This window comes from Astatotilapia calliptera, chromosome 19 (assembly GCF_964374335.1).
Source record: "Astatotilapia calliptera chromosome 19, fAstCal68.1, whole genome shotgun sequence".
In the NCBI taxonomy this organism is placed as follows: domain Eukaryota; kingdom Metazoa; phylum Chordata; class Actinopteri; order Cichliformes; family Cichlidae; genus Astatotilapia; species Astatotilapia calliptera.
In genome coordinates, this window is record NC_137440.1 from 8,506,438 (window position 1) to 8,518,544 (window position 12,107).

The 12,107-nt window shown below is 40.7% G+C and overlaps 1 protein-coding gene across 5 annotated transcripts in view; it reads left to right on the plus strand.

Moving 5' to 3' along the window:
- Positions 1-12,107, plus strand: part of loxl3b (lysyl oxidase-like 3b) — a 33,338-nt gene that overhangs the window by 8,368 nt on the left and 12,863 nt on the right. For 2 of the 5 annotated variants that reach the window (XM_026153085.2, XM_026153086.2), the window contains exons 4-9: positions 253-416; positions 1,590-1,807; positions 6,893-6,958; positions 9,466-9,522; positions 10,490-10,697; positions 10,777-10,957. In XM_026153085.2, coding sequence (XP_026008870.2) covers positions 253-416; positions 1,590-1,807; positions 6,893-6,958; positions 9,466-9,522; positions 10,490-10,697; positions 10,777-10,957 — 894 coding nt within the window. The remainder of the gene's footprint in view (positions 1-252; positions 417-1,589; positions 1,808-6,892; positions 6,959-9,465; positions 9,523-10,489; positions 10,698-10,776; positions 10,958-12,107) is intronic. The other 3 variants (XM_026153087.2, XM_080293682.1, XM_026153088.2) reach the window with 2 other exon arrangements.

The window sequence follows — 12,107 nt, forward strand, 5'->3', positions numbered from 1 at the left end:
TGTGTAAGTAACGACGTCAATGTTAGCATTTAGATCGACCATAGAAAGCCGCCGTGTCTAGCCTTAAAAAGTCTTGTAGAGTCTTGTAGTGATTTTAATAAAACTATAACCACCGAAATCGTAAGTGCAGCTGCAAATGTTTTTTCCTAGCCACCAGTGTTGCAAACAAGTGCTACTTCCAGGTTTGGGTTTATTGCTTTCTCCCTCCTGGGAGTGTGGTGGAGTTTCCCTAACAGTCTGTCGCCTGCGTAGGAAAAATCTGGCTGGACAACGTGCAGTGTCACGGAGGTGAGAAGAGCATCGAATTCTGCAAGTCCCGTGGCTGGGGCAACAGCGACTGCACTCACGATGAAGATGCCGGAGTTGTCTGCAAAGATGAGAGGATACCCGGCTTCGTGGACTCGAATGTTATTGATGTAAGTTGCCGAAACATATTTAAGAGAGATTAAGTTAGAGCCGATTAAGAAGCCGTCACTTGTTTATAAACAATCCTTTTTCTTCACAGTTTATAGACTTGATATATAAGGACTACACACATGGAAGAAATCTAACGCCTCTGTGCAGCTCCACCTGTGGCTAGTGCACATGGTGCTGATTAGCTCTTTTTCTATAACGTGTCTAACCTGCTGAAAGCAAAAGCTTCTCCAAGTGTAAACTCCTGAGGTAAAATTGTAATAAACTTAGCAGCTACAGTCAGTTATAGCCGGGCAAAACACTTGTTTTGTTGTTGATCCAGTAAATTCCTGGCTATGATGCTTTCGTAGGCTTGAAGGTAAAGTAGTTTAATTTGACCATTCATCTAGGTCTCTGTAGTTTTGTAGTTTTAAAAGTGTTTTGTACCAGTTGCCAGTGAAACTCATGTGCATTTTGAAAAAATGGATGTCACCAGTTCATTTATGAGTTTCTGTACTTGAGGCAGGACTTCTGCGTCTAACACCTCGGCTTACGTTATGCAGAATACATGAATGTCAAGCTCAAAGTTAAACCATGCCCTCATTTAATAAATAAAGATGTGCAACTCAGAGCCTCTCAGGACACACACATAGGTGGGTTGCTGGCTGAGATTTTTTTCCAGTCGGTCTCTGTCTTTGATGTTGTTTGCATAACTGAATGGTCCCAGGTGAACAAGGTTATTCTGGTGACTCGTCTTCACAGACTGAATGAGCAGATGACACAGGAAGATTGCATTAAATACAAAAAGCTTCATAGGAATAAGTGAGTGGATTTTCAGATACATGACCATCTTCCCTCTTTTTCTTTGTTGCTGTGAGTGAGGGTTGCTTAAATGTGGCATCCAGACTTTAATCTACGACCAGAGCCAGATTTTTCTTTTCCAAATAAACAGCAGCGGAAGTGAGTCAGTGCATCGCTGGCAATCGGAGTCACGTTTACCACTCGTGAGCTGTTAGTGAGAGCACGAGACCTGAAAAATACTGTCCGGTACAGACGTGAGTCAGTGTGTAGTTTGGTCCTCTCATGCAGGACAAGTTTCATAAATAGTTTAGCTTTCATCCATATAATTTAGCTCCAAGAGCAACTTGTGATCCTGTATAAATAAATATATTTGTTATTTATTCCTGTTCTGCAAGGCACAAGTTGATGAGAACAAAGTCGAGGAGGTGCGACTCAGGCCAGTGGTTGGCGTGGCCAAAAAGAAGCTGCCCATCACGGAAGGTGTGGTAGAGGTGAAATACAAAGATGGCTGGGCACAGATCTGCGATGTAGGCTGGACAGCCAAAAACACCCGCGTGGTCTGTGGCATGCTGGGGTTCCCTCATGAGAGGAAGGTCAACAAAAACTTCTACAGGTAAGTGAATTGCATCAGGTTATGAGGCTGTTTGTGTATATCGTTTCAGCAAGAGAGACCCCACACTACTTTAAAAGGGAAAGCATGTTTGTGTTTTTCTTTTGGTTGCTTTTGGAACCTTTATTTAGCAAGAAAGTGAAACTCTGGAGACAAAGGGTGTCTTTTGAGAGAGAGAGTCTTAGGCCAAGATAGGCCATTTTAAACTAGCATGTTTTTTAATAGTGGGAGAAACCCAAGATCCTGAGAAAAACCAGCGAAAACACAAGCAAATCCCCCATTTATTGATAATAATCTTCAACTAATCTCGAGAAGGACATTTGTTTTGTTGCCAAGACTCAGATGAGACGATCACATGTCTGTATAGTAAATGTGAAGCTTGACCTAGACGCTTGTTTCAGTTCTTCCACCTTTGTTACTTTCATCTACTTTCGGTCTTTATGTTAAAGGCTGCTGGCAGTAGCTTCATGTTTAAGACCAAGACAGAGTAGGGGAAATAATTGTTTGATTTTCTGCTGAATTTGTAAGTTTGCTCACTACCAATGAAATGAACAGGCTCTATTTTGATGGTATTTTCATTTTAACAGAGAGAGGCAGGATATCAACCACAAATCCAGAAAAAATACATTACATAAAAGTCATACATGTTTAGGTTAATGAGAGAAATAAGTATTTGATCCTCTTCAAGCAGCCAAAATTCTTTCTCTCATAGATTGTCTTTGTGCCCATGCAGCACATAGATTTCAATCAATCAATCATTGAATTACAGATCTGAACTTGGCATATGTATGAAGCACCTGTCCATCAGTTCCTTCAATTCCAACCTCTTCACCACCAAGAGAGGAGGCATTGGTGTTCTCACAGTCACTGAGAACACCATTGGTAACACGCTGTGCTGTAATAATTGAAATCTTGGCCTGACCGCAAGGTTCACCTGCTCAAGAAGGCACATGCAGAGGCCTATCTTAAGCTTGCCAGAGAACATCTAAATGATTCAGACAAGGCTTGGGAGAAAGTGCTGCTAACAGAAGAAAACAAAACTGATCCCTTGGGCAACAAATCAGCCTTCCATGTTTGGAGGAAGAGAAATGCCGAGTATAACCCAAAGAACACCATCCTCACAGTCAAGCACGGAGGTGCAAACATGCTTTTGGGATTGATTCAGGATTACTTCAGTGCATTGAGGGATCAGTGGATGGAGATATGTACTGTAATATCTTGGATGAGAACCTCCTTCCCTCAGCCAGAACCCTAAAGATAGGTAGCGGATGGGTTTTCCAGCATGACGGTGACCCAAAAAGTATCACTAAGTGAACAAAGGAGTGGATAAAGAAGAACCACATTAAGGTCATAGAATGTCTCAAGACCTCAGTCCTATAGAAAATCTGTGGAGTCATGAAACCTAAAGGATTTAGAGGGTTTCTGTGAAAAGGACTGGGACAAAATCCCTCATGAGATTGCTGTTCTTACCAACAAAGGCTACCCCACCATGTACTAAGTGATGTTTTGCTTGGGAATCAAATTCTTGTTTCAAATCATTTTACGACCTTTATTTAATGTGTTTTTTCTGGACTTTTGGTTGATATTCTGCCTCTCTCCATTAAAAGGAAACTACCATAAAAATGAGAAATTGCTCATTTTCAAGTGAACAATGTCACAAATTCAACAGGGGATCAAAAAATTATTTCCCCCACTGTATGAATCTCAAACCCCCTAAAATAAGAAGATGTATACTTCTTAAAATACCAAACTCTTCTTTTAAATTGATAGGAAAGAGAAACCAATTGCACAGCCTATAAAAATGTATTCAGTTTAGGGCTGCCACGATTTGTCGACTAGTCACGATTACGTCGACTATCAAAATCGTCGACGACTGATTTAATAGTCGACGCGTCGTTTGAAACTTTGTACGATCACAAAAGACGCAGGAATAAGTGGCAGGATTTAAGAGTGTAATAACGGACTGAAACAGAAGATGGCAGCATTGCATGTACAAGGATGTCAGCTACCGTTAAACCCCGAAGAAGAAGAAGAAGAAGAAGAAGAAGAAGCAGCTGTGTCCCAGAATTCATAGCGCGGCCCAGCGCAGTTTCCAACAATGGCGGCAGCTAGTTAATTTTAATGTTACTCTTATTATTCTTTCTGGGTCACAAAATAAACGTTTAACATATTTTCAGGCGAGAATGTAGCTGTGTAAACCTCAAATATCTGCTCAGTTTATCAGGACACCACATATTTTCAAAAGCGCTCCGACGTTTTCGGAGACATCTGTTACCCACTAGCTCGTTAGCGAGCCGGGGGCTAGGCTCACTAGCGCCGTGAGAACACCGGACTCCCCGCAAATCGTTTTCAAACCCACCGCCGTCTTTCGCTACTCAGGTTAAATATATATGAGTCACTTAGATAACTTAAAATGTTATTGTTTGGCTTTTTTTTTTAGTATTTTATTTGTTCCTGAGTAAATCAGTTTGTCTGAGATTAAAGTTATAGTTGATAGCTGATTATCAGAAGTGTGAGATGCTCCAGAATATACTCCAGTGTCCTGTTATATTTTAGATAGCAAGGAGTTTATTAAACTTCACCGAAACAATCTGCAAATTTCATTAAAATTTAATAAACTATCATCTTGTCTTTATTTTTAGTTAGCACAGACCTTAAACACTTAAAGCTGTAAGCTAATGATAGTTATATAAGAGCAGATGCTGCTGGTGCAATAAGCTGTAGTTTTACGTCTAATGGATGCATGATCTGATTAGTCGACTAATCGCAAAAATAATCGGTGACTAGTCGACTATCAAAATAATCGTTTGTGGCAGCCCTAATTCAGTTATAGCGGACTTTCTTTTTCCAAGTTTATTTCTCAGTGCCAGCAGTGGGAATCCGGCTGCTTGTAAACAGCGGCTCTAACTTGCTCTTTCCCTCATTCAATTGGGGTATTTGCTGCAGCCTCTCTGACATTATTCCCACACTTTTAGTGTGTAAACCAAAGTGGCAACAGTTTGACCAAACCTCAAGCGAGATCTTAATCTGTGTACAGTAAAGAGCAGACATTATAGTGACTGCTGTTTACTGTGGCTGTGACAGGGAATGCGTGTAGACTTCGCCTGCCAACGCTGCATGTGCTGTCTGCAGCACAGCTCGTGTGAGGAAAGCTTCAGCATTTTGTACGAGCGTCTGATTGTTCTCTTCTGGTTCCTATTTCTTCATTCAGAGGATGTTTTTGTTGTTCTTTGGATAGACTGCAAAGCTGAAAAACTTCTTGGGCTGTACTCAGTACTTTGCAAAGGAAGTTGACGTGACTGTTAACTGTGTGCATGAATGGAAACCACAGTCCGATTTGTGTTTTCACAACAATTACCAGTTAAGATTTTACCTGGAGTGTTGATGTCTTATGATTGCAATAAAAAACATAACCTATCTTGTGATTTTTATGTTTTGCTTCCAACGTCATATATCAAGCCAAATTTCAGGCCTTTCTTTTTGTTTTAAAACTATGTAGACTGGATAGAGCAGACCCTGCTGTGTTATATGAGAACAGTGATTCCCTCCAGAGCGACTGCAGACATTCCTGGCTGCACTCCATTCAAGGACGTTTTATTCGTCCCCTGCAGACGGTTCACAGTAGTACGAGGGGAAATGTGTGTTTTCTCTCAGACACGTGTGAAGGCTGAGGCTTTGGGGGGAGGTTTGGAGTCATAGAAAGGGGGTCTGGGTAAGATAATGAACAGACTACCAGGACATGAAATGAGTCACAATGTTCATCTTTTTGGTGATATTTTATGGAACAAAGAGCTTCCAGTAGTCATACTTCACTACTTAAAAATACCTTGAGTTGTGTGTAGTCATAAACAATGTGGCAACGAAGCTGAGGCGATAAGTGAGCGTTAGATTAGATCAGCAAAGTAAAACTCAGCCTCCGGTCCAAGCTAATAACAGCTGGTCCAACTCACATTAACTGTTGGCTTAGCTACCACCTTTCTACATTTCCAATTGGAAAATCTCAAACTCCTCCTTTCACGCTGACTTAATCAGTGCTACGTGTGATGTCACTGATACCTGATCTGTTTTGCTCAGGCAGTCTGCAAGCTATTCAAGTACCCAGTAGTCTTTATATGCTGTGCAGAGCTTTGCAAACCAGTCTCTATATGTTGCAGCTGTAACTGTAAAAAAACAAACCCTGCTCTTCCCCTTGTGGTGAACTTTGCTGTGACTCCATTTCCTGTTTAAGCCAAATTTTAAACTGATTAGTATTAGACTTGCCACATCAGCCTACGCGCTGTTTTGAGGCCCTGCATGCAAGGACATCTCCAAAGCCTCTGCACTGGTTGGTTCCTGGCCATGAGTGTGGAAGCGTGTGGAAGTCAAAATACAGGAGATTACCATCAAATATAAATAACTGCAATCACTAGTAACTAATAAATTCCTTTCTCAGTGGTAATCCTTACTAAAATGGATTTTTGGAGCCGGCGCTGATTTTGATTTATAGGGAGTAAAAAAAACCTAAAAAAACAAACATAAATTACATTATGCAATTCACAAACTCATTTTATTACTTATTGTAAAGCCTCTGCGTTACAGCAGCCACACAGCTGGGATGCATGCTCTGCCACATGTGCTGCATATGGTGCTAAGTATTGCAAAAAGTGCAGTCAGCAACGCTCTGCTGGACAAGCTAAATAACCACAACCTCGAGCTTTTTTTCCCTGCATTATCTTTTCGTACGGTCACATGTAGAGTAACACATCTGTGACATGCCAAGGCTGTTTTATCACTCAAGCTATGAAATATAACTGCGCTATATTAGTCAATAACCAATACTGTGTTGATAAATGCTTACTGAGGATGTCCATTGCACTAATGAATTCTCAACGGTTAGAGTTGCTTTCAGCTGTTATCACACATGTGCGCATTGTGTATGTATGTGTACTTACAGAATGCTAGAACTGTTACTCACCACTGTCTCTTCACTAGCTTAACTAAATGTGTGTATTGACCAAAGACAGCCTGTGTATGTGTTAGTGTGAATTGTGTGCTTGGATGTCGTTTCTCTCCTGCATGTGATGGAATTTGGCTGTCTCACTGTTACAGACGTCTGAAAAAGCGAGCAGCTGAGAAGGTCTCCAGGCCAAAGGTTAATGTTTCAGCCGGTGGAAGGTACACTGTCATGGGAAAATCCGCTGTCCATGTCTGTCTGCACTCTTGTTTACTGTAGTTTTGGTAGTGGGTTTCCAGTTGGAGTAGAAAATAACCACTCAGTGCCTGCTTTTTAGCTAGTTGTCCCTTCCCCTCTCTAATCTCATATTATTATGTTGTGTGGAGCATATGAAGGGGTTGTGGTACATTGTGCTAAGGTACTTTTCTTCCCATTTCTGTCTTTTAACATGTCTGCTGACAGCACAGATTGAGAATGATACCTAAGTCAAAGCATATTACTTAAATTTTATATATTTATATCATCAGCACAAACCCATTCTTACTAAAATTCTTAGCATTCCACAGTATTAATAACAAAACACATAATGAATCTTTTGATGATACAGATGTTGTCAATCTGTGCAGTGTCAGAGGCCTGTTTGTTTTAATGCATTAGTCCTCCTAATCTAATGCAACAGCTGGAAATCCCATTCTTCATTATGGCCTGCTTTTTGGAGGAGGTCAGCAACTTTTCATCCTGGGTTCTTACACTGAAGCAGTCGCAGACATTTGACTGCAGAGTTCATATAACCGAAAGTGACCTGCATCTGGTAGAATCTGCAAATAATTGACAGTGTTTGTTTTATCCAGTTCATCCTGTTTCATCCTGGTATGTGAGTATTAGGAAGTCGCACCACAGATGTTTTTGGATGTGTTACATGATACTTTTTGGTGTCCTGAGGTTAAACTTTTGCTCCTGAGGAAAATGAATTATTACAGTGAATAGCTAAGCTTAACAGATAAATGTGGTGTGAAGGAATATACCTTAAATCAGCAGTCCCCAACCTTTAAGGTGTCGCAGATAAATACAACAAAATAAAACCGGTACCGGTACCAAAAAAAAGAAGATTTACTCATAACACACGGGAAAAGACCCAGGGAAACTGAGTTAATGATAAAAACAATAAAAAAATAACACGAAAAACTGATTAAAAACCCTCGAAACCATAAATTTCACACCCGAGCCTCAACTCTCGTGGCCCGGAACCAAACAACTCCGTGGCCCGGGCGTTGGGGACCTTAAATGACCATGCTGGTTTTTTTCTTCAAGTCAGCTAATCCCTCAAAACGATCAGAATAAATAAATTTGTCCTTTTCCAGTTTGTGGTTTTCAATGCCAAAGCTTGAAATAGTTTTTTTTTTTCCAGTCATTGTGTTGTAGATTTTTTGGGATTGTTGTCCCAACACATGACCCCGTTTTGGCCAACCTTTAACTGACTTTATAATACGTTGGTATACAGAGGATCTCATGAACCTAATGACTGCTCGGGTCCTGTGACTGCAAAAAAGTCCAAATCATCACCTTCACCACTGTGCTTGACAGTAGGTATGAGACGCTTGTGCTGATATGCTGTGGTTGGTTTTTGCCAAACATGGCAAACATGGCGCATCGTGGCCAGACATTTCCATTGTGGTCTGATCTGTCCAAAGGACTAGCAACCTGCCCCAGCTTCTGCTTTTATAGAGACTTTTATACTCGCTGACTATCAGTTAATCAAGTACCTTTGATTAGCACCACCTGGAAGCTGCGTACTCTTATTTCACATTGAAGCAGTGAAGGTGCTCTTATTAGTTTGGCAATCGAGCAACATTGAAATACTCTTTTTTTCTGGTTAAAACAATACATTTACAATTTGCAGATTCTATTTGATTCAGTTCTTGACATTTGAAGTTTTTGGGATAAGTAAGAAACTCTTTGACATTTAAAAGAAAAATCCATCAACACAAAGCACAGATCACCCTTACCCACAGACCCTGTATGGACTGTCATGTGACCTTTAACCATTAGACCTGCAGGAAACTGACACATCTGCTTTTTGTTTGCAGCCCATCCACACATAAAGCAATGCCATACCATATATAAAAAAAAAACCCTTAAAGTTCACACTGACATAAAAGTACATCAATCACAGTAGCTTAGTTTGTACTAACCATGTGTCAGTGATCGTGTTAAACATGTGATACACTTTATGGCCCAAAGCATATGGACATACCAACTGTATCACAATTTATTCTGTTCCTGGCCACCATCGTCACACCAACTGTATACAAAGGAAAGGCGAAATCTGAGTATGCTTTTGTCCATAAAGTGTATCTACTTATGTCAATGCTAATTAAACCTGTCGGGTCTCTGCCCTAATGGCCAACATTGTATGTTGTTGTGTTTTGTTTTCAGTCTATTTTTGTTGAAATTTTGTTGTAATTCACCTAAGAAGGATGTGCTTGGTTCAACTAGCCTGTGGGCTTTTTGTGCATTTTTACTCTGCATTACATCAGTAAAACAGTGTTTTATAACTGTGTAACGACAGTTGCTTAGCCTCTATGTTGAATATGGCACATCCTTTTGAAGAGTGTATCTGTACTAACACCCTATAATGTATTACGCAGTCTTTGTTACAATGATTTTTCACTTTGTCACATCACTTTCTTCACCTAACTGTGCACTCTAACCCATCTTTACCTTGCAGGCAGACACCCAAAGCTAAAGCTATCAATAAGTCTAAACAGAGCAGCCCTGGCAAAAGGTAATCTGAGAATGAACAACGAAGTGGGGAAATTCAACCTGTCTGCAAAGACCAACACACATGCTAATAAAGTCAGCCAGATTAGCCTAAAAGCAGCCAAAATATTGAATTTTCCCCTCTTCAAAAATAGAAAAACTGTCTAAACCAGATTCATTCTCTCCAGTATGACAACCTGTCCCATGCATGTGAATACTTATAGAGAATAACTCTGACATACTGACATGAAAAAAAAATGAAGTAGAATCAACAAAATTTTGAATATTGAAATTGTCATAGATGTGTGTGCGTACCGTATATGTGATTGTGTTGTTGAATGTCCAAAGATTTGTTATTATAAAGAGCATTTTAGTGTTGAAATACTGATGAAATAGCTTTTGTCACATAGAGTCAGGTAGTCTGCGTAGCTTAGTACAAAGACTAAAAAATAGCAGGCTCTGATCTGTTCTCTGTGCTCTGAATCGAGTGAATCAGTAGCAAAATGCAAATGTAAAAACCATTTGCTATTTTATAAAAGGTTACCTGACTTTTTTTCTCAGCCAAGCAGAGACCTTTGCCAAGATTTTATTTAAGTTTGTGCACGTATAAGTTTCCTGTTGGTGGTCTTTGTTGCTACACTAACCAACTACAGCTATATATTGTATATGGATTATACATCCTCTTGTAAAATGTTCAGCAGGACAGAGTAATGAATATTTTCCAAAATGTGACATCTTTGTTAACCCAAGTGATAATCATAATCTTTATTTGTGTTTAAAACAAACCACACCAACATTTCTTATTATTGCGTGTGTGTGTGTGAGATATATATATATATATATATATATATATATATATATATATATATATATATATATATATATATATATACATATAATTTTTTTTCTGTGTACCATAAATACAATCAGGGTATTGATTCGCTCAGTATTTCACTCACCACAGTCCCTGCCCGTGCTTCTGCTCCCTCCAGGTTGTATTTGGAACGTCAGAAGAACAACTTCCATCTTCACTCTGTGGCATGTACGGGTACAGAGGTCCATCTGGCCGCCTGTCCGCTGGAATTCAACAAGCCAAACGCCACATCCTCCTGCGCAGGGGGCATGCCGGCTGTCATTAGCTGCATGCCGGGGCCACTGTTCATGCAAAACAGCGGTTTGAAAAAGAAACTGAAAATTTCGGTAAAGTATTTTTTTGTGAAGTGGTCACAGATATGTGCTGGCATAGTTGAATAACATGAAGTGTCTCTTTGTTCTTTAGACCAATGTGAGGCTGAAAGGAGGTGCCAAGGTAGGCGAGGGTCGGGTCGAGGTGCTGAAAGACAACGTGTGGGGGACTGTGTGCGACGACCGCTGGAATCTGCTGTCGGCCAGCGTTGTCTGCAGGGAGCTCGGCTTTGGCAGCGCCAAGGAGGCTCTCACCGGTGCCCGCATGGGTCAAGGTCAGGAATGATTAAAAAGTTTGTACAATGGTGATCTTTGGCTCCTCCAATCTGCATGTCAGAGTATCCTTGAGTGGGATACTGAGACCCAAGCTGCCCCCTATGCATTCATCAGAGTGTGAGTGTGTGAATGTTAGGTTTCAAGTACTTTGGCATAGTAAAAAGTGCCTGTGTGTGTGACTGGGTGAATGAGGCTTGTAGTAAGAAAGTGCTTCAGAGGGCTCAAATTTAATAGAAAAGTACCAGTGCATATCTAAAAGTTACCTGATCTGGTTCCACATATACAGTGGGGCAAAAAAGTATTTAGTCAGCCACCGATTGTGCAAGTTCCCCCACCTAAAATGATGACAGAGGTCAGTAATTTGCACCAGAGGTACACTTCAACTGTGAGAGACAGAATGTGAAAAAAAAATCCATGAATCCACATGGTAGGATTTGTAAAGAATTTATTCGTAAATCAGGGTGGAAAATAAGTATTTGGTCAATAACAAAAATACAACTCAATACTTTGTAACATAACCTTTGTTGGCAATAACAGAGGTCAAACGTTTACTATAGGTCTTTACCAGGTTTGCACACACAGTAGCTGGTATTTTGGCCCATTCCTCCATGCAGATCTTCTCGAGAGCAGTGATGTTTTGGGGCTGTCGCCGAGCAACACGGACTTTCAACTCCCGCCACAGATTTTCTATGGGGTTGAGGTCTGGAGACTGGCTAGGCCACTCCAGGACTTTCAAATGCTTCTTACGGAGCCAATCCTTTGTTGCCCGGGCGGTGTGTTTTGGATCATTGTCATGTTGGAAGACCCAGCCTCGTTTCATCTTCAAAGTTCTCACTGATGGAAGGAGGTTTTGGCTCGAAATCTCACGATACATGGCCCCATTCATTCTGTCCTTAACACGGATCAGTCGTCCTGTCCCCTCGGCAGAAAAACAGCCCCATAGCATGATGTTTCCACCCCCATGCTTCACAGTAGGTATGGTGTTCTTGGGATGCAACTCAGTATTCTTCTTCCTCCAAACACGACGAGTTGAGTTTATACCAAAAAGTTCTACTTTGGTTTCATCTGACCACATGACATTCTCCCAATCCTCTGCTGTATCATCCATGTGCTCTCTGGCAAACTTCAGACGGGCCTGGACATGCACTG